General features: G+C 44.2%; 3 protein-coding genes across 21 annotated transcripts in view; 2 read left to right on the top strand and 1 right to left on the bottom strand.

Annotated features, from left to right (window-relative positions):
* Window positions 1-329: 329 nt before the first annotated feature.
* On the top strand, window positions 330-2178 carry LOC121589715 (probable cytochrome P450 6d5). The gene is made up of 2 exons (XM_041908817.1): window positions 330-1810; window positions 1877-2178. Exons 1-2 carry the CDS (start codon window positions 493-495, stop codon window positions 2053-2055), a joined length of 1497 nt encoding a protein of 498 aa, XP_041764751.1. The 5' UTR covers window positions 330-492; the 3' UTR covers window positions 2056-2178.
* Window positions 2179-5376: 3198 nt separating this feature from the next.
* On the top strand, window positions 5377-8180 carry LOC121588653 (N6-adenosine-methyltransferase MT-A70-like protein). Of its 2 annotated transcripts, none has more exons than XM_041906841.1 (3): window positions 5377-5681; window positions 5917-7537; window positions 7606-8180. In XM_041906841.1, exons 1-3 carry the CDS (start codon window positions 5504-5506, stop codon window positions 7718-7720), a joined length of 1914 nt encoding a protein of 637 aa, XP_041762775.1. In that variant the 5' UTR covers window positions 5377-5503; the 3' UTR covers window positions 7721-8180. The 2 variants fall into 2 exon arrangements, with proteins under 2 accessions (XP_041762775.1, XP_041762774.1); XM_041906840.1 differs by having other exon boundaries at window positions 5377-5729.
* Window positions 8181-14462: 6282 nt separating this feature from the next.
* The window catches only part of LOC121588652 (RNA-binding protein Nova-1), a 73587-nt gene continuing 61042 nt past the window's right edge, over window positions 14463-27007 (bottom strand). For 17 of the 18 annotated variants that reach the window (XM_041906828.1, XM_041906830.1, XM_041906835.1 and 14 more), the window contains 3 exons: window positions 25260-25900; window positions 23598-24108; window positions 14463-19515 (listed from right to left, as the gene is read on the bottom strand). In XM_041906828.1, coding sequence (XP_041762762.1) covers window positions 19256-19515; window positions 23598-24108; window positions 25260-25900 — 1412 coding nt within the window. In that variant the 3' untranslated portion in view covers window positions 14463-19255. Of the gene's footprint in view, window positions 19516-21150; window positions 21973-23597; window positions 24109-25259; window positions 25901-27007 lie in introns of those variants that run through there. The other variant, XM_041906827.1, reaches the window with a different exon arrangement.

The raw sequence follows: 27007 nt of genomic DNA, 5'->3' as shown, positions 1-27007 counted from the left end.
AATATAACATTATAATTATTATATTATATTATATTTTGGCTGCCTGTCCTTATCTACAATCGTTTCTATCTTAACACCAATACCCGTTCGTAGGTAAAGATCTTCTAAACTCCTCAAGGTTGGGGGAACAATTCGAATAGCTTTCTGAATACTTTACCCCCCAGGTATGAGCTTCTCGGTTACATGAATCTTCCTGTTGAAACAACCCCTCGAATTAGCACGCGCAGCATTCGAACGTTCTCGAGAGCAAGTTTTGGACAGTTGACCTTCACCACCAGCATAATCGATCATACATATGTGTAGCATGGGATAGTGCGAGATGATTAGTATGCTTGTACCCGGGTGGTTGTGTTGTTTGTGCCACTGTTTTCGTCCAACATTATTGCCCGTCATCGTGTGCTCCTCCACTCAACGGCGCGTGAGAGCAGGTCCATTATCTCCCACAGGTCGGTCCAAGACGATCAGTCGCATCGATCGCGCTCGGCGTGAAGGATGTTCGTGTATACGCTCGCTCTGTTTGCGGTGGTGCTCTACCTTGCTCTGCGCTATGTCTACTCGTACTGGGCCCGGCAAGGGTTCCCGCATCTGCGCCCAGAAATACCGTACGGCAACCTGCGTGCGCTGGCCGAAAAACGTGAATCGTTCGGTGTGGCCGTAAACGAGCTGTACGCGCGCAGCACCGAACGGTTGCTCGGTGTGTATCTGTTCTTCCGACCTGCCATCCTCGTGCGCGATGCCCATCTGGCCAAGCGTATCCTGGTGGCCGACTTCCAGCACTTTCACGACCGTGGCGTGTTCTGTGACGAACATCGCGACCCAATGTCGGCCAATCTGTTCGCACTGCCCGGAGCACGCTGGAAGCGGTTGCGGGCGAAGCTCACGCCGACCTTCACGTCCGGCCAGCTGCGCCAGATGATGCCCACGTTTCTGGACGTGAGCGAGAAGTTGCTGGCCGAGCTGGAACCGTTGGCGGCGGAGGGCCGCGTGGTCGATATGCGGGACATTTCGTCGCGCTACGTGCTGGACGTGATCGCGACCGTGTTCTTCGGCTTCGAGACGCACTGTTTGCGCGATCCGAACGATCCGTTCGTGGAGCCGCTGCGCGATGTGAACAATCCGAACAGCTTCGTGAACAACATTCGGTCGGCGGGTGTGTTTGTGTGCCCGGGACTGCTGAAGCTGACCGGGCTGAGCTCGTTGCCGACGGGGATGCGCCAGTTTGCGACGGAGGTTGTGACGCACCAGATCGAACACCGCGAACGGCATCCGCAGCAACGGCGAAAGGACTTCATTCAGCTGCTGATCGATTTGAGGCGTGAAGCGAACGGACAGGATGCGCTTACCATCGCCCAGTGTGCAGCGAATGTGTTTTTGTTCTATGTGGCCGGTGCTGATACGTCCACCGGTGTCATTTCGTTCACGCTGCACGAACTGACGCACAACGGGGAAGCGATGGCTAAGGCACGGCAGGAGATCGATCACGTGCTAGAGCGGCACGGTGGTGTCATCAGCTACGAGAGCCTGCAGGAGCTGGCGTACCTGGATCTGTGCGTGAAGGAAACGCTGCGCAAGTATCCAGGGTTACCAATTTTAAACCGTGTTTGCACCGAGGACTACCCAGTCCCGGGTGCCGCTGACGTGGTGATACGGGCAGGAACGCAGGTGATCATTCCACTGCTGGGGATTAGCATGGATGAGAAGTATTTCCCCGAGCCCGAGATGTACATGCCGGAGCGGTTTGACGAACAGGCACCGAACTACGACCCGGACGCGTACTACCCGTTTGGATTGGGACCGCGCAACTGCATCGGTAGGTGAAATGCAATGCTATGGGCAGTTGAAGAAATGTTTTTAAATTTTGCTCTCTTTTTTGCAGGACTGCGACAAGGCATAATACTGTCGAAAATTGGGCTGGTGCTGATGCTGTCTCGCTTCGACTTCGAGGCCACCGTACCGAGAAAGGTGCGGTTCGAGCCGGCAAATGTGACGCTAACCCCGGACGGGGGACTGCCAATGAAGATTACTGTTCGCGGTGGTCGCGCAAAAGTACAATAATTTAGGTGAATAAGCAAAGGACATTATTCTTAGCCTAAAAGAGTGTTTAGCTGAATAAGCGGTTAATGCAATGCAATTTAAGATAAAATAAAATAAAATAAATTTACTGAACAACAACCGTCATCATTCAAATCGAGCGCACCAGAGCGCCATCTGTTGGAGCGTAGCGGTAAATAGATGGTTGATGCACAATAGTGTATAGCAGCCTTGGTTTGAGAAAAATGTTGGTTGGAGAAAAAGCCTCCTAAAACTACCGATTTTCCATTTATCCTACCGAAAATCACAGATATTTGATTTTTCAGTCGTTTAAGCTTAATCTGTGGCGCTTGGGATGCTGTTTCAAGGATTGATAACCTCATTTGCTACTTATCGCGCTGATGCACGTTTGTTTCCCTGGCACTTTTTATTTTTATCCGTTAAAATTTAATGTTCATAATAAGTAGAAAATGTTAGTTGCGTGGATTCCGAGAATTGTTCGTCAAAGAAAATCATTTAAATTTGAATTTGAATCTCGCTGTCGGCGGTTAAAGCTTACCCGACAGACAAAGAGAATGAAATTTTCAGGCGAGGGGTAAGTAGAAACACACGGTGGGGGTCCGGCCCAAGATCGGATCCGAAGTCCGTTGTTTCGGGCTCAAAATTAAAAATGGCGGATGGAGCGCTACCACAGAGAGAATGAGCTCTCTTGCTCCTTCTTCTTCTTTTTGGCACAACAGCCGCTACAGGTCAAGGCCTGCCTGTACCCACTAGTGAAGTGGGCTTGGCTTTCTGGGACTTATTGCTACCATAGCAGGATAGTCAGTCCTACCTATGGGGGGTCGGTCTATTCGGGGCTTGAGCCCATGATGGGCATCCCAAGCGCCACAGATTAAGCTTAAACGACTGGAAAATTGAATATCCATAGAAAAAAAATGAAAGCTCCACAGCTTCATTGGTTTGATCAATAGATGGCGTATTACAACTCATCATTATATTGCTATCCTTTTCTTGCAATGTGTTTCGACAAGTTGCATTTTATTATGACCTATATAGCCTTCTAACTTTCTGAGCAAAAATCTATATAAATGGTCGTGTGGTTAGATACGTGGGTATCAACACCAATGACCATTGCTCAAATCTCACTTGCTTCAGTGCTGGTGGTTTCCGTTGGAGTTTAGTATTTAAACAATCGTATCGCCGTTCTAGTTCTAGCGATGCATAACTTCAATGCGAAACCATACAACAGTACAGAGGAACCCAAATAGCCAGAATTGCTTAAGCAGCTCATTTTGGCACGCTAAAGATCGCTGCTCTAATTCGCCTTTTGCAGTAGATAAACAGCATCAAAGTTCTATGTGGGTCTTTCAAACAGCGCCTAAGCAGCTTCCTTATGCCACGATGCCAGGGATTATTTTTCTTTGTGTTTTATTTTCAAGCAAGCGTCATCGATGAAATAAACAACAAGATTTGTTTCGTTTAAACACATGTGTATATTTTTAAATCTTTTGTATTGATGAATTACATAAAATTTCACACAATTTACTGATAATTCACAATCACTTCACTCAAATTTCATTCTTCAATTAACGAATCTAACTTGTGCAGCAGCAATGAGATTATTGCCGGCGTCCGTCTTTGACACTTTGACAAGAGCCATCTCGTACCGATGTCATGCATTAAAAAGCTATAAAGTTCCACCAAGTTCGGTACGCTTTCTTAACAAGCCTTCAAGTTCCATCATGAACCCTACACATAGTGCTAATCAGCCGCAAAGTTCCAAAAAGTACCATGTGCCTGTTAAAAAGCTCCTTAGTTCCGCAAAGTACCGTCTATCTCTTAATCAGCCACAAAGTACGACATCGGAACGATTTTTCGTTAAACAGCCCTAAATCAGCTATAAAGTACGAGCTGGCTATTTGGGAAATGAGAAAGCTCTCCTCCAAGCGATGAAGCTCAACTGGTTGGGGTATCCCACCAACAGATAGCGCCACCAGCTTTTTTGCTATTTTTAGAATGCATGAGTCGTTTGGCGTCTGCTAAACGAAGTCTTTCTATATTCCGTTTAGGTAGAGAACTTGAGTCGTTTAGAAGCCGTTTAGTGGTCGTTTAGTGGATTTGTGGCACTTGGGATGTTATTAATTCGTTCGACTTGACGACTGTACCACCAGACCGGCGCTCTCTTGCATGCCTTTAAAATACACGAGGCGCTCTCACTGGAAAGAATGCTCGCTCGCGCTGTTTCATTGTATTTTCCTCATACCCTTTCCTTCCCGTTTCTCCCCGAACACGCTGCACTAGTGCGAGCGAGACACCGATTCCAGCATGCCGCTGCGAGAAAACTAAACTGAGTGCGCAGGCTGAAAGTGAACGCACACATTCACACATGTGTAATTGTGTGAGTGCAAAAACTGTGTAGAAACCAAAACACGCTCGCGCCTCTGCGTAATTCCGCGTATTTCCAACCGTCTCCCCCTGCTTCTACATGCCTCTTGCCTGAAAGTCGCACACTTTTTCATTCTCTTTGCTAGCGGGATAATCATTAAAATAATTGATTAAATTTAAATGGTTGCGTTCTCAACAGTGCTCCTGCCGAAATCTGCCAATATAATCTGGCCACACTGGTCCGCAGGGCAAAAGCTCGCTCGAAAGGTCAATAACCGTCGCAAAACGTCAAAAACGACCGTCGCCAGCGCCTCGAAATCGTTGCGAGTTTCGCTCGCTGGCGACGTCGCTTTTGACGTTTTGCGACGGTTTTGCGACGGTGGCCGCCAAAAAGCTCGCCTTGACCTGTGGGCAAAGTGACCAGAAATACCGATGTATATATATATCTAGGGTTTGAAGAAAAAAATCTCAATTTTTTTAATCATTGAACTACAAAACTCAGCCAAACAATCAAATCAGTCTAAATTATCCAGCGAAAATCAAATGACAGCACGTACGATAAAATCGTATCCGATGGAGCACTGCAGCGGCTCTAAGGTCGCGTGGAGGCCCGAGAAAAAGAACTTGCCACCATTGAGAATAAAATGTGCATCTTAGTCCTTCTTTGGCTTAGAATTCCTAGTACAATTTTCAGATCAACACTTCAGAAAGACCTTCATTTGTGTAACCGCTGAACAAAACCTAATCCGTATCCTAGGTAAAGGATGCATATTCTCTTGAAATGGAGCTTTCATTTTGCGCATTATTACTCCCCCCCCCCCTACCGCTTAACACTTCTTTCGCTTTCACTTATTTTAACTCGAGTTAAGTTTCGAGTTAACCTACCGAAAACTACCGATAAAATTTTGATGCGCCTACCGCCAAACCGCCAAAATAATCTGGCCACACTGTCAGCAAGAGTGTTTGTTTTTGTGGTAGCGTTTAGGAAGAAGTTCATATCAATGCTGTGTTTCGTGGCTGTGTAATTAATTTTGTCTACTTTCCGCCACTGTATTGCGATTAGGGAAAGAATACATTCAACGTAAATATGTCTTCGTGGGAGGAAATACAAGCGGTTAAAGTGAAGCGCAACAGCTTGCGCGAAAAGTTGGAGAAGCGCAAAAAAGAGAGACAAGACTTGCTGGGAAACAGTAGTCCCGGTGGGCCAGGAGCGGTTGCCGGCTTAATCAAAATCGAATCAGCCACCAACTTGAGCGAAGATAAGGGTAAACTTCTTCTGACTGCAATCAAATCGGATCAAACAGGAAGTGCGGGTAAAGCGGATCTTTGTTGCCATACAGTGTTGCATGTCCCCCACCCAACTCACACACATGCACATGATACGCAGGGATGCTAGGAGCACTTCCTTTTTACAGATTCACGGATGATCACGATAAATGGTTGTTGTTGTACAATTACTGACAAATAGCTAAATGTTGTTTCCTCTTTTTTTGTTTACAGATATTGATGCAGAAGTGGAAAAATGTTTGGTGCAGGTGCTTGCGGACAAGAGCTTAATACTGCCCTCCAACTCGGCCCAGATAGCGGAGCTGGTAGAAAAACACGTACAGAAAGCAGTGCTGCGAGACTCCATTGCCTATTACCTGCACAAGCTGGCCGGACAGAAATTAATCAATGTTAAAGAAGTCAGCATCGGTGGAACTGTGGGCTACGAAGTGATTTCAGCGGAGCACATCAACCTGCAAGCGCTACACGATGACATGGCTGTGAACCATGGTCCCGCCGGGCCCGGCAATCGAGACGGACACAAAAGAAAAGCAGATTGTTCCAAAGATCTGCCCGACGGGGGTAACAAAGTGGCCCGCGGCAACCTGGCTGGAGCAAAGGATGAGGGAAAGAAGGGAAACTCGGTAGATGCTTCGCTTTCCTGTAAAGCGTCGGATATTTTGTCGCTTCTCTCACTCCCATCGACGAGGGAAAAGCAGAGCAAAAAGGTTGGGGAAGAAATTTTGGAACTACTTTCGAAACCAACAGCCAAAGAACGGTCACTGGTGGAAAAGTTCAAATCTCAGGGCGGCGCTCAGGTGATGGAATTCTGCCCGCATGGCACACGCATCGAATGTATGCGCTCTTCGGAAGCGTCTCCCGAGAGCAAAGAGGCAAGCGATAGTAAAAAGGCCCACGAAACGGACGATGAGCGAAATCACGAATTCGAAAAGGATAAGGAAACCCCCGTACCAGCGGAAGATGTATCGAACAAAACGGACGCAGTGGGGCCTAATAAGATCAAGCTTGAGCCAGAACCATCGGAAGCAGCGTCTGCCGAACCGCGGCTAGAAGCGGAAGACACTAAAACGAAATATCAATGCAATAAGCTACATTTTAAGAAAATTATCCAAAACCACACGGATGAAACGTTGGGCGACTGTAGCTTCCTGAACACTTGCTTCCATATGGATACGTGCAAGTACGTGCACTACGAGGTGGACACGTATGTGGACCAGACACCGAATACTGTACCAGCGAAGTTTGAGACGACAGACGAACACGTTGCCGGACCAAAGCGTCCCATTGCTGATGCGAGTGCTACGCTTTATCCTCCGCAATGGATTCAGTGCGATTTGCGCTTCCTGGATATGACGGTGCTGGGGAAGTTTGCGGTAGTAATGGCCGATCCACCGTGGGACATTCACATGGAGCTGCCCTACGGCACTATGTCCGATGATGAAATGCGTCAGCTCGGCGTTCCGGCCCTGCAGGACGATGGTCTAATTTTCCTGTGGGTTACGGGGCGAGCGATGGAGCTGGGTCGTGAGTGTTTGAAACTATGGGGCTACGAGCGGGTGGACGAACTGATCTGGGTGAAAACCAATCAATTGCAACGCATCATACGAACGGGACGCACCGGCCATTGGCTAAACCATGGGAAGGAACATTGCCTGGTCGGCATGAAGGGCAATCCACCGAACTTGAACCGTGGACTAGACTGCGATGTGATTGTTGCTGAGGTACGGGCCACCAGCCACAAGCCGGACGAAATTTATGGCATCATCGAGCGGCTAAGTCCAGGGACACGAAAGATTGAGCTGTTCGGTCGACCGCATAATGTGCAACCGAACTGGTAAGAGTGAGATTCAACCATTCAAATGGTGATGCAAATGGAACTGATGTGTGCTTTTTTACTTTCAGGATTACGCTTGGCAACCAGCTGGACGGCATTCGTTTGGTAGATCCTGAGTTGATTAATTCATTTCAAAAGCGTTACCCGGATGGTAACTGTATGACACCTGGTAAAATTCCTTAACCGGTACGTTTGATTTAATATTAGATAACTAACAAAACTCCGGTTAAGCCAGTCCCGTGGTGTACTGTTTGTCAGCTTGCAAGACTTAACAACATGCCCGTCATGGGTTTCAGCACCATGTGCGTGCCGCGAAGCACGAAGCACTGACGATGGGCAATCAACAAGTCACTGATAGCTAAGCCCATTTGTAGTAAAGGTCGGCCTAGAGACCGACAGTGATTGTGGTTGGCTAAAGAGGAAGGATAAGGCAACAGGCATTGATATACAATAGCGGTGTATAGCGTCATGGGGACTTGATGATGACTGTTCGTGTGTTTCGCGTTCGCGAGTCGTACAAGATGACGACTGTACCACGGGACCGTCCATTAATGCATTAGATAAGGGCATTATTATAAGCTAAACAGAGCGGTTAGGTATTAAAGAGATTAATAAAGCACAAAAAATTAATTAAAATAAGTTTACTGAACTTCGTTCAAATCACGTACATTATGGCGCAATCTAATGGGCAATAGCTGTGGTAAGAAAACTGAAATTCTTCATTTCGGTTGGATGTTTGATTCGGAACGTTTCCGTCAAGTGTTCACGTTTACGATCATTCTTTATTTGCTTCTTAAAATTATCTTTCGAAAAACAATCTTTCTAACGGAAAACACAGTCGTAACACAAAATGGCACTACCGTAGAGCAGATTACCCGACTTTTCTCACATTTTCCCACAAGCTAACGAGCCTTTCCTTCAACATCATTCCGTTTCGGTTTTGCAACTCGACCCATCCCTTCAGCGCATAGAAAACAGTTCCTAATTCTCCTAATTTTGCTACAACACGCTGCTACGATTTCAAATCGCTAGCAGTGCCTCGTTCATTACCCGCCCCACTACTCACTGCTTGCACTTGTTACTAGCTGCTAGCTGCTTGTGTGCCAAAAATCAAAGTTTAGAGAACGAGTTTTTACTTTTAAAGGTTTTGGTTTTATTGAACTTGTTTTTTTTTTGTTTTTTTTTTGTTGCTGTTGCTTCTGCCTTTAAATATTTCCCGCTCTTCCCACTTTGCCTAGTTTCCCAACCACTCCCTGAGCCTGAGCTCTCTTGCATGGGGGTGTGTGCCCCTATCCCCTTAATTTGCCACTTCCATCTTCCAGCACCCTACAATAATTGAACTAATTCCGGCCGTGTATGGTTGACCACCGGTACCGGGCCGGTAAACGCTCACTCTTGCTAAATATATGTGGTATGTGCGTGTGTGATAGTGTGTATTTGTGTACGTTTTGCGATGATTTGATCGCTGGCAAATAGTTGGGGAAAGGAGGGCTTCTTTACCGAGTTTTATTATTTTTTTTCATCTTTTTTATTTGCTCTTTTTTCTCTCTTTTTGTTTGTATTGGTTTTGGTTTAAATTTCTTTACCTTTCATTATTTATATTTAACTAGTTTTAAATGTGTTTTCTTCCACGGCCGTGTTTATGTGTTTATGTATGGATGCATTTTAATGTTTACCTAACACACAGTTTTTTTCTTCTCAATTTTCCTTTTATTTTTTTCATGCTTTGTTTTATTCTAGTGTGTTTTAGCGTGGCGTAAAGTAGTTCTTCGTGTATGTTTGAATCGGTTTGATCTTTTGGTTTGTTTAGATGCTATTTTAACATGTGTTTATTCTGTGGCTGCACGTTTTAAGTGTTCATCACTTGTATCGTAATGTAAAAATATGAACAATACAACGTTCTGTTTTTTTTCTGCTTCTTACTTTTCTTTCTATACTTTGCATTTTAATAACTGCACAGTCTATAGAATAGAAAAGTGTCTTCCATACTGGACAATGCTGTTGACCTTCTCTCTCTCTCTCTCTCTCTCTCTCTCTCTCTATCTCTCTCTCTCTCTCTCTCTCTCTTTCTCTCCTTTTCTCTGTATGTGTTGGTTGTTTTGTATGTTTTTTTTTGTTTTTATTTGACGGAATAGGTTGTTTGTTTGTTTGTTTGTTTTCTTCCACTCCATTCGCGTTGCGTTTAAATGTTCCTTTAAGTATGAGATAGTTTGAACTTTCTGTTTTTTTCACCCTTTTTCTTTCCTATTTTTGCCATTATCAACTGTATCTTCTCAACGATTCATAATAAAAGAAGACGGTGAACCATTGAACGTGGACATGCGCCAGGCGCATTGATGGAAGAGAACGAATGAAACGGTTTTTTTGGCCGCTACCAGCGCTTAGCCATTCGCTCATTCGGGTGGTGAAAAGTGGATGAGCTCGAATGTGAAGGAGATTCGCTCGCGAAGCAAGAGGCAACAAGGCAAAGGATGGGCGAACGATGACCAAAAACGGGGGAAAAAGTGGTAAAGTGTGCAACGACGAGGTAAAGCTTGCGTCTTCGACTTCGGGGCCGGGAATTTGGACGTTACCCGTTCATTTGCTTCGGTCCTGTCATCGCGTTCCGCTCCACACCCACCATTGATTTGATTTGTTAATTTATTAATTTCTTTTTATTTTACCTTTATAGTACTATTTGGTTTTCACTCTTTTGCACCTCCCGTTCTCCGTTCTACAAACAATTCTCTTGACACTATCTATTTACTTGAAGTTTGTCCTATATATGTGTAAGTGTGTTTTGTGTGTGCGTGTGTATTGTTTTTGTTTGTTTGTTTTGTTTTCATTTACTAATGTACTTTTTTTTTGCGCACTAGAATGTATTCTTCATTTCGATCTTTCATCTTTGCTTCTGCTTTAACATTGTTTCAACACATTATTGCATCCTATTCTACACTGTGTCACATTCTGTTTTTGTTGCTGTTTTTTCTCTTCTTTTTCCTTCTTTCAATTATACTTTCATTAATTTGTATGCTCTACAAACTTGCAGAAATTTTAATTGTACTGCTTCGTTTGCGAATATAGAAATCAAATCTAAACAAACCAACATATTTTTACCTTCTTTGCCTTCTTCCGTAACCCCCTTGGCAGCGGTACAAGCAAACGGAGCAAACGGTAATCGCGTCTAGGTGTGATACTATACCGTGACGCGACGTTAAGACGGTTTTGAGAACGCGATTGAAACACACCGACTACTAGTAGTACAACTATCCCGCGTTGTGCTCTGCCTTTAATCGTTCTTAATAATTTGTTACTTTGTTTTCTTTTTTGTCTAGGTTTGCTTGCTTCAATAAAACAGATATATAAGTAAGGAATAAACGGTATTACACTATCTGACGACGAGAACGTGTGGAAGTGATCAGGCCAAACATAACACGTATCGCGCCGTGCGCTACCCTTTCTTTGCTTTGATTTTACTAACCTGTTCTCCGGTTTTGTTTGTTTGTTTGTTTTACTTATGCTTGAGTGTATGTATGTATGTATTTGTTTCGAACAGCATAGAAATAGAAACGTGAGAAAAACGGTTCGTAACTGTGCGCGCTAACACTAGCGTCCATAGAACTTGACAATGTGTTGAGGATCATGCGGATCGTGATCATATGAGGGTGACAAGTGGTGTTAAAAGGTTACTACAGGAGGTGTTGGAATTCACGAGGGCGATTCGCGGTTTCATATATATATATAATGCTCTATCTTACAAACGAGTGTTTTTTTTTCTGCCTCCACCTTCTCTGCTTAAGTTTTGGTAGAGGACGAAGAAGGATGTGCTTTGAAAGGTTTTGCAGAAAATATTGTCTATCATTGGATTATGGTAGTAGTAGGGTTAATTTTCCTATACGTGTTTCCTTCCTGCATCTGTATCGCTTTTTTTTTGTTCTATTATGAATGATTTTTGTTCTCTGCCCTATATCATATCGAACAATGGGAGGGGTTGGCTTAAGGTTTGAAATATTTTAAATGATTTCTGCGATCACCACCACTTTCCTCCCCTGCTTTGCTACTTGGCATTAGTTAAAAAGGGGTTTGGTTAAGGAACTAGTGATTTTAACAACGGTAATTGTCTAAAAACAAGTAACTGGGAATGAAAACAAAACAACGCGACAATGGTTCAGAAACAACGATCGTTCAATTCCTTCCTTGGTGAGTAGCTGTTCTAGTACTCTTTTAAAGCTTAAACGAATTCTATTTAATAATAGTTTAAACAAGGTGTACTCTAAATATAATTTGTAACTGACTTTGTAAACATGTTGTATGAAAATGTGGTACGGCAATGTGAACCACAGTGAGGGAAGTGGAAAAGTCGATGCTTGGGTACACGGTACGGTACGGACAATGGTAGAGGTGTATTGCTGCAAAGTGTACGCGCTTCTTAGTAGGCTATTGGTATATTGAAAGAGATATAAACGTGCTGGGAATTGTGTTTAGTATAGTGAAAGAGATAATGTTTGCCTTTCTTCTCATTTGCACCAACCGTAGTAGTTGTAATAGTGCAAGAAGAGTAAGAAAAAGAATGGAAAATTTACAGTATGCATGTGTTACAGAGTGTGTTTGTTTTTTTTTTCCCCTATCGCTGCGCAAAAAGTGCCACTTTGGATGAGATAGCTGGATGAAAAATTCAAAATTAAAAACCACAGGATTCGTCTTCTGTGCACGCATTGACATCTAGCGTTTGATGGGGGAAGAAAAGGGCTCCGCATTGTTTCGCTTTGTTTCACTACTTTTCTTACACGCTTTGCACACTCACCCACTCCCAGTGTTGATGATGAATTTGCTCTTCATTCCTGTACCGCTTGTCTTGATTAAATGTCTCATCAGTCTACAAATATCATTTTCACTACGGGGAAAACTTTTAGAGGGCGGGAAAGGAGAGGGTCCTGTTGAAACGGGGCCTTCTTTTTCTTATGCGGAGCGGCTCGGTAGTAGAAAGAGAGAATGTTTTAGAAAGATTGCAATTACAAACGATGTTGCTAGCTTGAACACACCTCGCTTCTTCTTATCCTCCTCATTCTCCCGTCAGCAACTCGATCTACACTAACATCAACAGTTTCTGTGACCGCCCGTACTTGTACCAGCAACCACACACACACACACACACACACACACACACACACACACACACACACCACACACACACACACACACACACACACACACACACACACACACACGCACACGCACACACACACACACTCGCACACTCGCACACAGAGCATATTGAATTACTCTTAATTTTATTCTTAAGTTTCAGTTGCGCTTTTAGAAAAATATCTGTCTATAAACTTTCATACCTTACATATTCACTACTGTAACGGACGCGCGCGCATTTGTATATAGATGTGTATGTGTGTCTATGTGTGTCTGTAATTCGATTAATGTATGCTTATTTGTTTGGGTTTAACACTTTCTTAACATGTTTGTTGTTGTTTTTTTGTGTTTTTTTTTCTTCTGTTGTCTCTTGGTTTCTCTTCTCTGCCTATGTATGTATAATGTAATTTGATTCGTTCATTCGTGCTCTTCTGCTTCATCTTGGAGGCTTCTCTTGTTTTTTTTTCTTCGTTTTCTCAATTTTCTTCACCGCTTTCCTTTATACTTGAATGACTTAAATACTTTTGTTTCACAACACTTGTAGCCCGCTTCGCTTCGCTTTGTAAATCGTACGTTTGCAGTAAAGGTACAAGGGGAGCTTTACCTCGTCGCTTTTCTTGCACAGTGGAGTGTTTTGCTTTTTTGGGGGCACCTTTTGGGTGCGTTTTTTTTAACACACCACAACACAATGCGGAGACGTATTATGGTTATGGTGTGTGGGATAAAATTCGTAGAGTAGCGTTAGATTTGCTTCTAATGGTTAGTTGCACCACGTCGTACGGGCGCACGGTATTTGTGACTAAACTGTGACACTCTACACGTAATTTGAAAACTGTGCTTTCTGTCTGCTGCTGAAGAAAGATAGAGAGAGAGAGAGAGAGAGAGAGAATTAACATGAGTATATGGTATTGTTTTTTTCTTCCTTCTTCTTTTTCTTCATGATGAAAGAAGCGGTTTCATTGATTCGCTTCGTAGGTACTTAATTTTGCGGTGACCCTCGATTGGTTTTTTTTCTATCATTCTACCACAATTATCCTAATGAAACTGAAACACAAAAGGACTTTATAAACCAGATGAATGAACAACACAAGTTATCAAACCGGTAAGAAAGGTATAGCCCCTATAGCACGTAACGTTTTGTTTTTTTTTCTCCTCAATGCCAGCGTTCTCGTTAACCAGCAATTGTTGTGTGTGTGTGTGTCTGTGAGTGTGTGCTGTGTATGTGTGAGTGTGTATTTATTCTATCCATTCAACAAGTAACAGCAATAGAATTATCTACCATCACAACGTTACACATAATGCGGCTTTCTAAACATTGCTCGTTTGTTTGCTGGCATTTGTCAACCGTCTTTTTTTGTTTCGTTTTGCTTTAATTTTTAACTCTTGCTCTCGGTCGATAACACCGACAGCAAATAGGTTGCATATCGTTCGGCTCTACCAGCGTGTTGTACTATCGATTGCAAACTTAAATCTTCACTCCTTCCGACGACCCATTCACGTGCGGGTGGGCGGTGCTATAATTGCGGATACACACACTAAAAACATAAAGAAACTTAAATTAATAGTAAACATATGATTTTAAATAACAGTAAAAAAGTATAAATAAAACATACCTTAAAAATACACAGGGGAACCATAAAAAGAATATAAAAAGAGCAATAGACGAACGAAAACGACACAAACAATACAAAATAATTGAATAACAAAACAACAAAACAGAACAACGACGAACAAAGAAACCGAATACCATACACATGAACATATCTCACCAAACCACGCAACTAACACCATACCACTGGGATTAATTTGTCTCGTAATGTTCTGTGTATTTTCGCTTAATTTCATCCTTAAAACCTTCTACCATTGTGGGAGTGACTCGCTTTTCATTTCCGTTCCTCTTTTTTGTTTTGTTTTGGGTTGTTTCCTCGCTCTTTCCTCGTTCGGTTGTTTCTTCACTTCACCCATCTTTTGTTGGCGTGCTGCTTACGGTTGTTATACGGTCCCCACGCGTCACGTTTTGCAAACCCCCAAAACAGCGCTTTACTGCTCATTCAATCCATTTCAATTTATTAATCTTCTACTTCCGCCCGCGCCCTGCCTTCCTTGCTATCTTTATTTTCTAGTTTTTGTTATCTTGCCACGTTGTTGTTTTCCTGTCTGTTTTTTTTAAACTGTAGCACTTTCGCTTACTTTCACCTGTCCGCTTATTTGTTTTAGGGTCTTCCTGTTTTGTTTTGTGTAATGGTTAATCGATAGGGCCTAAAACCCATCGTGCTTGCCCCGCTTGCATTTGCACTATAAATATAGATAAACTTTGAATAAAACATAACACAGTAGTAGATAGTAGTAGATGGGTTACGAGTGTATGCATGCACATATAATGGGGTAGGAAAGGTGCGGGGGACTGTGGGGAAGGTTTGTATTATTACGTTTACGTTTATGTGTGCCATATGTGTGCCACGCATCACAGGCGTTTGACTGTTTCACTACTACATACGGGGGTATTTTGTAACGAGAAATCTTATGTGTCGATGTGCTGGAGCTGTATCGAATACTACCACCCCATTAAGAAGAAGAAGAAGAAGAAGAAGAAGAACAAACAAAAAACTGTAAACCCGTCGTAAGGACTCCTACACTAACAATTTGCCTACCCTGCTCCCCCGCTAGGAGCATCTCATTCGCTTCTTACTGTCAAGCGGTATGGTAACTGAATGAAGAAATGTATCAATGTTTGCGTTTAATAATTATTTTACAACATTATAACAGCTTAACGTGTACGATGTGTAGGTGTGTATATGGAACCCTTTTGCCCTTACATTTCCCATCTCGGTACCCGTGTCTTTTCAACGTTCGTTCCGTGCTCACTTTCCCCTAGAGAGCACGGGTGTAGCCCAAATGTAGAACACCATACCATACCACATTCAGTTGCACAAACCGTGGTGGCGGTGAATGTATGAACAGCAGTTTGCGAATTTAAATAGTGCAAAACAGATGTTACAGATGCAACAGAAACAGGTAGCCTGCACACGCACAGGAGATCCACCCAGACACAAAGTAAGGGCAAAACACCGCAAGAGAGGCTAATTTGGGTCACACGAGTGAGGATATGGAGCAAGGCTTTTTGAGTTGATTTACCAAAAACAGACGGCACATTCAGTGGAAGATGGCCCCAAGCATACAATTCTCACGCACGTACAAACACACCTTAAACGTGTGTATCTCGGTATAGGTGGCACATAAAAGTTCGACACCTCTTATCTGTTCTCACACTTTCCTCTTCTCCAGCTGTCTCCTTTATAGCAAACTGTTCTCTGTTGCTTTTTTTTGTGATGTTGTCCTTCTCGTTGCTTTCTCCTTGTTTGAGCGTTTTCCTACTTTGTGTCCGGGCAAAAGAGCACTTGTTTCTGTGCCAATTGGTGATGGTACGTCTTTCTTTGTCGGTTGGTCTTACGAGAGAGAGAATTCTTTTGCTTTTCTAAACTTTTCCCTTTTATTTCTAAACGCCTAGCATTTGCTCGTGAAGCTTCATCTAGTTGCTGCCACAAGCAAAGCGGAAACAAAGTGAGATAAAACATGCTTGTTTGTGTGATGGTGTGTGAAAAAGAAATACACATCTGTACTAACGCATATTAACAAATGTAAGATAGATATGAACGATTGCATCGATAAAACAAAGGGGTAAAACCTATTGCACGCGCGCGCCCTACATACACGCTAGGAAAACGGAAGCGGATCCTCGCTACTGTTTTGATTAAACGCTCTCCCTCCTCCCCTCATCTCCCCTTTGCTGCATGGAAGAACCAATATCCTTTTCCTACGCCCCTTTCCTTTCCTATCTTTCTAAGCTACGTTAACTAAACATTACGGTAACGGTTATAAAGCATGCAGCAAATCGTACACGAGCCGTTGGAAGTGAGAAATAAATTCTTAGGCCTGGATCACCGCTGGATTGGTGGGTGAAGTAAAGTAACAGGAATAAATGATGCTTTATCCTTGACCAAAGGATGGACTCCTGCGTAAAAACAAAACACCGCGTGTTCCGTGTAGATTGCGACATTTAGGCAAAGTTGCGTATGCGTGTTACGCGGTAAATAAAGAATGAAAGCAACGAAAAAACAAAATTAAAAAAAAGTATGCTACTGTTAAACTTAAACTGCTAAGTCACTAGAATAATGTCCCGACTAAAAAAAAAAACAATCGATACGCTCAAACCAATCCGTACCACGGCATGCGGCATGCGTGCTCGGATACCATCGCGCTTGTACAGGCTTGTAACTTTCCTTTCCCATTCCCTATATTCCACATGTCCCGACGCTTCCCTTGGAGCGTTCTAATAGCGTTCGCCGCTGCTCTGTTTTTAGAACGAATTAATAAGAACGATATAGATTAATAAACGTAACTACCAAGTTACAAACAAAAACCCGCTGTACTAGGTGCTAGTGTCCACACTAGCTGGTTGTTCTGGGTGGGGGAGATTTATGACTGCGGGTGGCTCGATGCTCGATCGAGCAAAGAATCGAGTGTGAAGCAATTACGGTATGACGATGGTCTGCGAAAGGGTTGATGATGTGGGATGTGGGAGTCTTTACAATTTTCTTAAAACTCAGCGAATGGGCAACGACCCACTGTATCAGCGGGCCCTTAACAGTGTCTTCGAATCGGGCACACTAGGGAAATAATATAAAAGTGTAACAAATCAAAAAATTAAAGTAACAGAAACAACCCTGGCGCGCACTGTATGATGTGTCTCGATCCGCTTGATCGATCGGTGATGTTTTTTTAAATGTGTTTTTGGTATTGAATTAACGGCCTACATTCTATTAAAAAAAAAAAAAAACGTGTATGACTGGCATCGTAAGCGGCGATCAGCAGAGATCGCATAACGAACAAACAGGAGAATCCTTTGAAAAGTATGATGCAAATGAAGCGCTTTTCGGAGGGCTTTTCCCCCCATCCCGCACGAGCTGGTTGGTACGCTTTGAGCGAAACTTGAACGGAAGGGATCCTGCCCGATCGGCGCAAACCAAACTAAAAAAAGGAAACTTGGACAGGGGTAACATGTTTAACTACTAATTAAATGGTCCTTCTTACTACTACGACGGGTGCCTTGCATTGTGGCGTACCACGCCTTAACCACACATGCATTAAAGTGTTCATCGATCTCTTTGCCCTGCGTCCCATCCCATCCCGTGATCGCAATCCGATGTGTGATGCTTATGTTGGTGTGTGATGTTATGCTTTGTTTTCGTTTAGTTTTATCTCCTACACGGGAAGTTGCACATGATTAGGGTGAAAGTTTTGCTTCTAACTTTTCATAATGTGTTTTTGTTGTTGTCTGTAGCTCTTTCCTTCGTTAAAATTTCTTTATACATGTACGATTTCATGTGTGTGTGTGGGGGGTTTTCCTTTAGACGTTTTTTTTCTTATCCCGCGTCCATTCTAGCGCGCAACAAAATTTATCTAGTAAAATAACAATTACACAATCGTTTACCATTCACATTTCCTAGAGCTGTAGTTTGTAATAAATTGTGTGTATGTGTGAGTGTGTGTGTTTTTCTTGCATTGTGTGAATGTGTATGTTTTTTTTGGGGTGTTTTCACCCATTTCATATTTACCTAAACGCTTTGTTTTTGTTACCCAGCCTTTCTACTACTATCCCCAACTACGGTTTCAAACGACCGTGGCGTTTCTCTGTTCGCTATCACAACGCGAAATCATTTCAAGTTTACTCTTGTTCTTGATAATTTGTTTTTTTTTCCCAACTGTTACTTCTTCTTCTTCTTCTTTTTACGCCCATTGTACGATTATTACTGTGATTTGTTTTCCCCTTTGCCTTGGCTCACATAATCAATTTGAATATTAACGCTATATATTATCCTTTTTGTTTACCTTGCTGCCCGCACTGCCTTCACTCGACGGAGCAACCAAGCCGCCCCATCGTAATCGAAACGAATGAAGTGGTAGAGCGGGCGGTGGAGCCGCAAAAATTAAAATCTAACAACAAAGTGTACGAATGAAACGATGTACGTGTACAACGAGAAACAACTTTTTTTTTTGCCCTAAAAACGAAACACACACACGCACACGCAGACATTCACTCTTCGCCCGTTCTGAAACTGAATTTAGCGGACGCGTCTCTCTATCTCTCGCTCGCTCGAAGAGTGGATTAGTGGTTACACTAACGTTAAACGAAACTCGCTTCTAATATGTCCCTACACTGTAATATGTCTTCCTTTGCTGTATTTGTTTTGTTTTTGTTTCCTTCCTCCCTCCCGTGCACCGCACGCGCACACACACATTCTCTCGCTCTCTTCCACGTCCTCCTCTTCCACATATCACACTTCTCCTATACTCCCAGCGGGTTCTGGCGCCCTCGCAGTGGGCGCAACGCTCCCATCGCAAAACGGGGATTCAGATTGAAGGATGCGCTACGTACAGATGAATGTTTGCCTTAAACTCGTCGATCGCGGACTGCAGGCGGCTCTTGGGCGGAGGACTAGCGAACGCGGCTAGGCGGCTGGGCGTGACGGTGGCGGCGGCGGCGGCGGCGGCGGCGGCTGCAGCTACTACTGCTCCCGTTGCCGTCCGGCACCCCTATTGCGTTACGGTGGCGACCGACGCGGCCGACGTTTTGTTGGTGGCCGCCGCATTGGCCGCCGTCTGGCACGCCCGCTTCGTCTCCTCCTGGCTGATGCGCTCCTCTATTAGGTACTGCGCCACGTTGATCGCGTTCTGCTGGCCGGTGATGGTGACGATCCGGTTGCGCGTGCCCGGCGCAAAGATGCCCTTCTTCGAGATCTGAATGTTCGCGCCGGATATGTGCTGAATTTCGACCAAACTGCGCCCGGCCGGTCCTGCGCGCCGTGGAAAAGAGAAAAGCGAAAGGCGAGATTAGTGTCGGTGCGGTTCAGTGATGTGATGCTCGTGTTGGCTACTGTTCCATTGCTGGATTGGAAGCTTGTTTTGTTGCTTAACGATAAAATGCTCAAAAAAAAAAAAAAAAAAAAAAAACACCGGTTAGTAAGCATTGCAGCTGCACTGTACAGCGTAATGTAGTTAGTGGATGTGGCGATAGACGATAGTTTGTGGCACAAAGGGACACAGAAGGCAGTAAACACCATCACGGCTCGGAACATGCGACTGTACACAGTTCGGGTTTCTCGCTTGCTAACTACCTTTCTCGAATCACTGTGACATGAGGCCACGTCTTTAGTATCTGGCGCATGCTATGTCACGCACTGCACAGTTCCAGTCCCAGTGACTCAAGCAAGTATGTCAACTGTTATGAATAAGGTGATCAGTGTTTGGCCTGAATTTCCCAGGATCAATTCAAGGATGAGTTTTGATGTATCAAAATGTCTCGACGGATGAGGTGCATTCTCCAAACTTTCTTGGCTACATAAAAACCATGTTGTTGATACTAATTGGACAAGAATTTGGGTGCAAGCAATGTTCGGAACAGGCTCTCCCATACTACCCATACCATTTCTACGACTTCCTATTCGAAACCATCTCCACTCCAATGAGAATGCAAATGTACAATTGTGATAGATGAATCCTTCAAAGTTCACTACTACACACATGTTACAAGACCAGGTACGAATGAGTATGTATAGTATCCAGCAACATGAGGCTTTTTAAAATACCGAATTTGTTCAACAGTTTCAAAGTTTCAACCAAAATACAGAGAGTTCCCCAAAACCCGTATAATGAGAGTGGCGTATCGATCGTGCGTATTAGTTGGCGATGGAAGCGATTGGCACATTGGTTTCGTAATACACAATGACACAGTAAAGCCGGATGTACCAGTCAAACGGTCCAATTGCTTAGCTTCACCTGATCTAAGTTAAACCCCAATTATTATGTTTTTAGTTTGCATATTTTTTTTTAAACTGTTAGCAAATGGATCGTGCGAAAAAAAAACGAATGATAAAGCATATAGAAAACAGATGGAAAACTTATAACCGGTAGATTAAGCAACCCATAGAAAGAAAAAGGGAGAGCGAGGGAGAGATGAATGGGTAATGAAGATGACTTAACAAAGTACAACAAGTTAAACCAACCGAGGAAGTAAAAGAATAAAAATAATAAAAACAGTGTGTGTTGTATATACTTGGGCTCGAGGGGATGGGAGTAGGGGGCGTAAAAAGCGGCCAGATTCGGTCCCGATCGATCGTTCGTCGTACAACGTTCTGTGGCGCACAATCGACGCTCGCGCACTCTTCTTGGCTCTATCTCCAGCGCGCTTCACACTGGCGAAGGGTTACAGCACCACGGCCCAGCCGGACTTGAGGAAGGGTGGTGATAGTAGTAGTAGTAGTGGTGATGGTGGTGGTGGTAGTGGTGATGTTGATGCGCCATCGTGCCGGTCGCTTTAATGCCGAGCATTCATCAAACCACCAATCGGCGCATCACGACGTTCGCGGGTTCGTGTCCTGGTGTCCTGGTGTTTTGTCCGTAGTGAGTCCTTTATGTGAGCTATTTTTTCCCCGTGTTTAAATGTTCTACCCTCTACAATGCTTTTGTACTGTGTTGGCAACGATGGGCTTCTAATCTTCTTAGGCGCTAGCAGTGCTATTCTTTCGGGCAATTTAACAAGTGGAGCAATAACACAGAACCGCACGCAACTAAATGTCTACAAACTAGCCTCTAATAAAATGGTGCTCTACACCTACATTACTGGTACAGCTGCGTACCTGCCGAATGACTGGAAGTGGCCAGTGGGGGAATGAATATGGCAATATGGCAAATGTTAAAACAAAAAAAAAATAAAAAAACTATTCCTAATTACGAGCAATGGCAAGTTAATTAAAAGGAAAAATAAAGAAGGATAGTCCATCCGTTTGCTTGGCGCTTTGCTGCCCCTACAACAAAACAAACTAGAGCTCAGTGGAAACCGTTGGTCTGCTATATCACATGTACTAACAGTGAACTAAAAGGCACATGTTGCTGTTACGTTTACTCCTTTGGAACGTACGAAATAGTGGAAATGTTTGTGTCGGTTTCGATGAGTAAGATATGCCCATTTTTCGAGCCTAGTCATTATTCTCAAACCTTGCGCTTGCAACTCTTTTTTGCTGCCTGTGTGGGTAAACATAGTCTGTAATGTTTGTATGTGTAGGTGTGTGTGTGTGTGTGTGTGTGTGTGTGTGTGTGTGTGTGTGTGTGTGTGAGTCTAGGTCCTTGCACTTCGGTTCCTTTGGTCGCGAACGAGGTCGCTTAATAGTGATGATCGATCACGTTTTCAACCGAGCCCATGGGATATGCGCATTGCAGAAACTGCGTGTATGTCGATTGCAGGTAGGGATTACCTGGAAGAGTAAAGCGTTTATTTTGGGTCAAATCGGTGTCCTTTTTTATTACTGTGACGGTGACGGCAGAAGCTGTATGGAGAGCAGCAGAGTGCTCACTTTAGTTTGATTTTGAAATTTTCCACGTGTTTCCCGTTGCTTCTTTGGTTCATTTGGTTGCGGATGATTTGAAGTTGTTATTGTTATTTGCTGTTTAGCAATACATGATGCGACGTTGAATATGATATCTGAAGTTGTTGTTTGATTGTTTTGTTTGCTTTGCTTTTGGCTAATTTGTAAAGTTATGTGAAGTTCCTTTATGAAAACTATTGATACTGTTGCCAGCGATCGATGAGGTAGACAAGCTTTGCTAACAAAACTTTGCTGGGCTTGTTTGCCCTCCAGTTTACGATTTTTACGTTATAGATGAGTGTGGTACGAAGGTGAGCGAAACATGATGAACGCAATGAGACACGGGATCGTGCAATCACTTTAAGTTTGTACAAAATATTTACATTGGAAAAATCGAAAAAGCTAATCAGTACTTGATCTCACTTCCTGCATTGCGAGGAAAGAACCTATATGTTTGACATATTTACATGAATGATTTAACAAGACCTAGGTTTTGCGCACACAATAGTGCTCACCACAAACATAGGCGTGTGGAAACCTTAAACCATTGTACAAGATTTGTACAAAAGAAGTTGAATTTGAGCAATGCATAGCAATCATAAGGGGGAAGTTGTTTCATTGAAGACATTCTCACAATCCCGTTCGCTGCTAATTTATCAACGATATCTTCATGTTGATGGAAAAACATAATTGAGCTTATTTGGTTGTTTTTCAGCAGATTGCTTTTTCGGTGTTAGTCTGTGATGGCTGTTGACTGATTTGTTGTTTTGATTGAAGATGAACGAAGTGACGAGTTCGATGACGTTGGTTGGGTTCCTGAAGAATCCGCGACGTACATGGTTTGGTGGAGAGCGCATGATGAAGATAGAGAGAGAGTGTGTGTTTGTGTGTGATGAGACAGAGCAGAGTGCAGCAGCGTTAGATCGGCCAGCAAAACAGATCGTTGCGGACACGATCGAAAGAACGGCATCGATGTCGCCGAAAAGAGTATAATACATCAGGGGAGTGAAAGAAGAGAAACAGATGCCAAGCCAAGGAAGTGGTAGTGTGTTTTTTGGGAAGATGAAGCATCGGATGCATTAAACGTGATGAATATGATCGGTTAGGTTAGTGCGAGTGGTATGAAGTATGTGGCGATGCAATGGAATGGAAAAATGCTTTCAAGGGGTTTTTGTTGTTGTGATAAATCCAAACATATTGATAAACAATGACTAAATGTTAATGGTAAATGCGTGAGAATGGAACCGACGCTAACGGTGACCCAGTGTAAAACACCGTGTAGGCCATGTGTTAATGGTGTAGTCTGTGTGCGTGTACGTGTACTGGTAATCGAAAAACGGAAGGTTTCTTTCGCCTAAATCGCATGGCTGTTTGTGGCCATTTTGATGTCCCACCCCAGAGCAAAAACTATTAAGAAGAAAAAACCACACACATCTTGCACACACGCACACATTCTCCTACATGCACACACACACACACACACCCTTGTGGCCTTAGTTGTCGGAGGAACTTACCGAGGATGGCACCTACGATCACTTCCGGGATTTCGACGTTCTTCTCCTTGCTCGTGGTCATCTCGGCCGGGGTCGGGCTCTTGCTGAGCGAGCCGAGCGTTTGGGCGGCCGCGTTCAGGGCGCTCGGGTTGCCGAGCCCGAACGCATTGTTGTTGATCGAGATCGGGGTCGCCGCCTGCGTGCCCGGATGCCGGAACGGATCGAACGTGGTCGGATCGTAGCGATCGATGGCGGTAGTGCGAGGCGTCGCCGTGCCCGCCCCGTGCAGGTACGAGTCGAGGTTGAGCTGACCGACGGCACCGTACACGCCGGTGGCGGCCGAGGCAGCGGCCGCGGCCGCCGCCGACGACTGTTGCATCTCCGGCATGCCCAGATAGCCGAGCGTGGTCGAGTGCGTACCGTTCTGCAGCCCGACACCGATGCCCAGGACGCCATACTTTGCCAGCACACCGAGCGCGGCATGCACCTCAGCCGTGGCCGTGTCCGAGTAGCCGGACTGTCTCATGGCACTCTGTCATGATCGAGGAAGGCGAAGAAGAGAACAAAATAGAGAGTTAGAAGAGAAAAAAGGGGAAACATGTTCCGCATTAGTGGCGACTATTAACTTCCGGCTCCAGGCTTTATAAACGCATTGTACATATTAAAAACAAAACAAAAAAAAGTGGGAAAACACTGAGAAGGGATTCACAAAACAAACAAGCTGTGGTGGTGGGTGGGACAGGGAATAGTGTGTGCACACGTTGACAGCTGTCAGCTAGATGCACCAAAAGCTGTACGTCAGCCAGAGGTGATAGGGAAACGGATACCGCGTTCCGATTCCTTCGCCAGCACGCAAGATGCCAAGATCTTTGAAGATACCGTGAGCTTGGAATGTTTAGAAGGATGTGCGAGGGCGCAGCATCCCATGAAGATTATCATGTGGTGCTTGTCGAAACTGAGGCAAATGGTTGGATTCAGAGATATGTTTCATGATGCCGCAGAATGAGCAAGTTAATGCACACGAAAACGGAGGAAAAATTTATGGATTCACCCAGGACAGAATGTAAGAACGGATTACAGTGGCGATTGATGAGGTGCTTCAAAACGTGTGCTCGATCTGCCGATGCGTGGAGAGCAAGGGCCACATGTACATCTATACATTGGTTTTAAACATTTAAGCACGGCCATTTTAGCGCTACTAGTCCCTGTCGATGCGTATGCGTAGTGATGCTGCTAGCAACGTGATTAAGTTTGGTTAGATAGAGGGATAAAAAGAGAGTGAGAAAGAGAGACAGAGAGCAGAAGAGAGGTTTGGTGGCGGCACACGAAGGTGAACTGAAGATGAAAACTAAACAAGAGCACACACACATTCACAAGAAAGGGAAACTTCCCTCCCTATACAAGTATAGCAGCAAATATGCTTCGCCACCCAGGGGCACAGGGACAACGCTTCGAGAGGCGCGTGAACAAAATGAAAGGGATGGAAAACGAATGGCAGCTGCGCAAAAAAAAAAACAATATAATGGTACACGTAACAGTGGGTCGCCGAGGGAGAGGTGGATGGGAAGGAATGAACGCAAAAGGATGTTTATAAACAGGAGCCGCAGAAATAGTAAACACAAACAAAAGACTATACAACAAAAAAAAACGAAAGAGGTAAACGAATGAAACGTTTGATTCTACCTTAATATGATCAAGCAATTGTGTGGTAACGGTAGGATTAGTCTGTGGTGATGGTGCACCTAGGTTTAATGACAGATTGAGCCCGGTGCCGTTGACCAGCAAACCGGTGGCCGCCGCATTCGGCAGCGGCCCGCTGATGGCGGAGTTGAGTGAGGCGGTGCTCGAGCTGAAATTGGGATTCTGTGAGGCGGCGAATGGCGAACCAGTGGGGTTGAAGTTGGCCACCGGTCCGTTGATGTCTGCGTATGATACGTTCAAGCAGGTGCCGGATGAGGGATCTTCGACGATCTTGGCCAGGATCATCTTGCATGCAATCCGGTTGTTCTCCTTCTCGCCGATGATCGTGATGCAGCGCTCCTGCAGCGTCAGGTCTTTCGGCTTCTGCGAGATCTGCACGTAGGAGCCGGACTCCTCCTTGATCTGTTTGATGTACGCACCGGCCTTACCGATGATCATGCCCGCGGTCGTGTTCGGCACCAGTATCTTGACCTGCTTGTCGCGCTCCTGGGCCTGCTTCGCGTCCGCCTCGGTGAGCGCTTTGGTAATGTCGGGCTTCTCGCGTATCTTGTCGGTGATAAAGTCGAGCACGGCCAGGATGCCCTCGACCGTGCCGCTAATGAGACAGATACGCTCGGTGGTACCTTTTGGAGATGAAGAAAAGTGAGTACAACATGAGAGAGAAAGAATAGAGAGAGAGAGAGAGAGAGAGAGAGAGAGAGAGAGAGAAAGAGAGAGAAGGAGAAAGAGAGAGAACAGTTGATGAGCCTGAATGATGACAAAAGTACTTTTTACAAAATGGTTTGCCCTTTCCTTATCCTGTGTGGAATGCTAAATGTACTGAATGGTGAATATGGAAGAAAATGAGAAGGGGTAGAGAAAAGGAGACAGTTGGTGAAGGTGTCAAAGCGGTCCTATCAACCGCCTTCAATGGTTGGTGCCTGCTGTCGAACATGATCGTTGAGCATGATGACGAATCAAACCATTAGTTACACAGTATGACATCATAGCAAAATGCAGCAAAATGGCACTTTTCGTCTGTTGTTTTCCAATACTACCAATTTATATCTAATTATTCCAAATGTTTTACATTCATGAGCCGCACATTTAGCATTCAGCGCATTCACTTTCCGACGTCCTGAAAAAGGTTTCTTGCGAAGGGTTCGTTTTTCCTCCTTGTGCAGGCTTAACGATGCGTTGATGCGTGATAAAGTATACACATACATTTGAAAACGTGATACGTCAATTGAATAAAAACACATCAATAACACAATACTATTAACACCAAAATGCCAAATGACAAATGCGATAGGAAGGATAATGTAGGCTCTCGGCGGCTTTGCTCAACTTGAATGATGTGTGTATGCGGCTGTGGCAATGTGTCGGCGACGCGCAGAAACGCAAAAGAGTGTAAGTACAGTACACATATAGTTTGAATGAATGGAATGGAGCGAAAAACAAACATTGCAAAACACTGTTCAATGGGTTCGGCATGGCAGTACAAATATTATTATACGCTTGAATGTACAACAAAACTGGAAACAAAACAAAAAACTGTTTGGTCGCTACTAATTAATTGAATGTTTTTATCAGAAACATTTCATTACGACGTCACAACATGTTATTCAATCTTATTTCCAATGCGCCAGCGTTGCAAAACAACGGAGTAAGAATGAAAGCGCGGACACAGAATAGGAAAAAAAACACACGAAAAGGTCGGGAAAAAGTAAGCAGCAGTCGGTAACATAGAG

This window comes from Anopheles merus, chromosome 2R (assembly GCF_017562075.2).
Source record: "Anopheles merus strain MAF chromosome 2R, AmerM5.1, whole genome shotgun sequence".
Taxonomy (NCBI): domain Eukaryota; kingdom Metazoa; phylum Arthropoda; class Insecta; order Diptera; family Culicidae; genus Anopheles; species Anopheles merus.
The sequence above is the reverse complement of the archived record's forward strand: the minus strand, read 5'-3'. Positions and strand labels throughout refer to the sequence as shown.

Excerpts from the sequence above, each read along its gene's own strand:
- LOC121589715 (XM_041908817.1), top strand. The coding sequence starts at position 493 with ATGTTCGTGTATACGCTCGCTCTGTTTGCGGTGGTGCTCTACCTTGCT. Across the intron at positions 1,811-1,876 it reads GGGACCGCGCAACTGCATCG|GACTGCGACAAGGCATAATA; the intron begins GTAGGTGAAATG and ends TCTTTTTTGCAG.
- LOC121588653 (XM_041906840.1), top strand. The coding sequence starts at position 5,504 with ATGTCTTCGTGGGAGGAAATACAAGCGGTTAAAGTGAAGCGCAACAGC. Across the intron at positions 5,730-5,916 it reads GGATCAAACAGGAAGTGCGG|ATATTGATGCAGAAGTGGAA; the intron begins GTAAAGCGGATC and ends TTTTGTTTACAG. Across the intron at positions 7,538-7,605 it reads CATAATGTGCAACCGAACTG|GATTACGCTTGGCAACCAGC; the intron begins GTAAGAGTGAGA and ends TTTTACTTTCAG.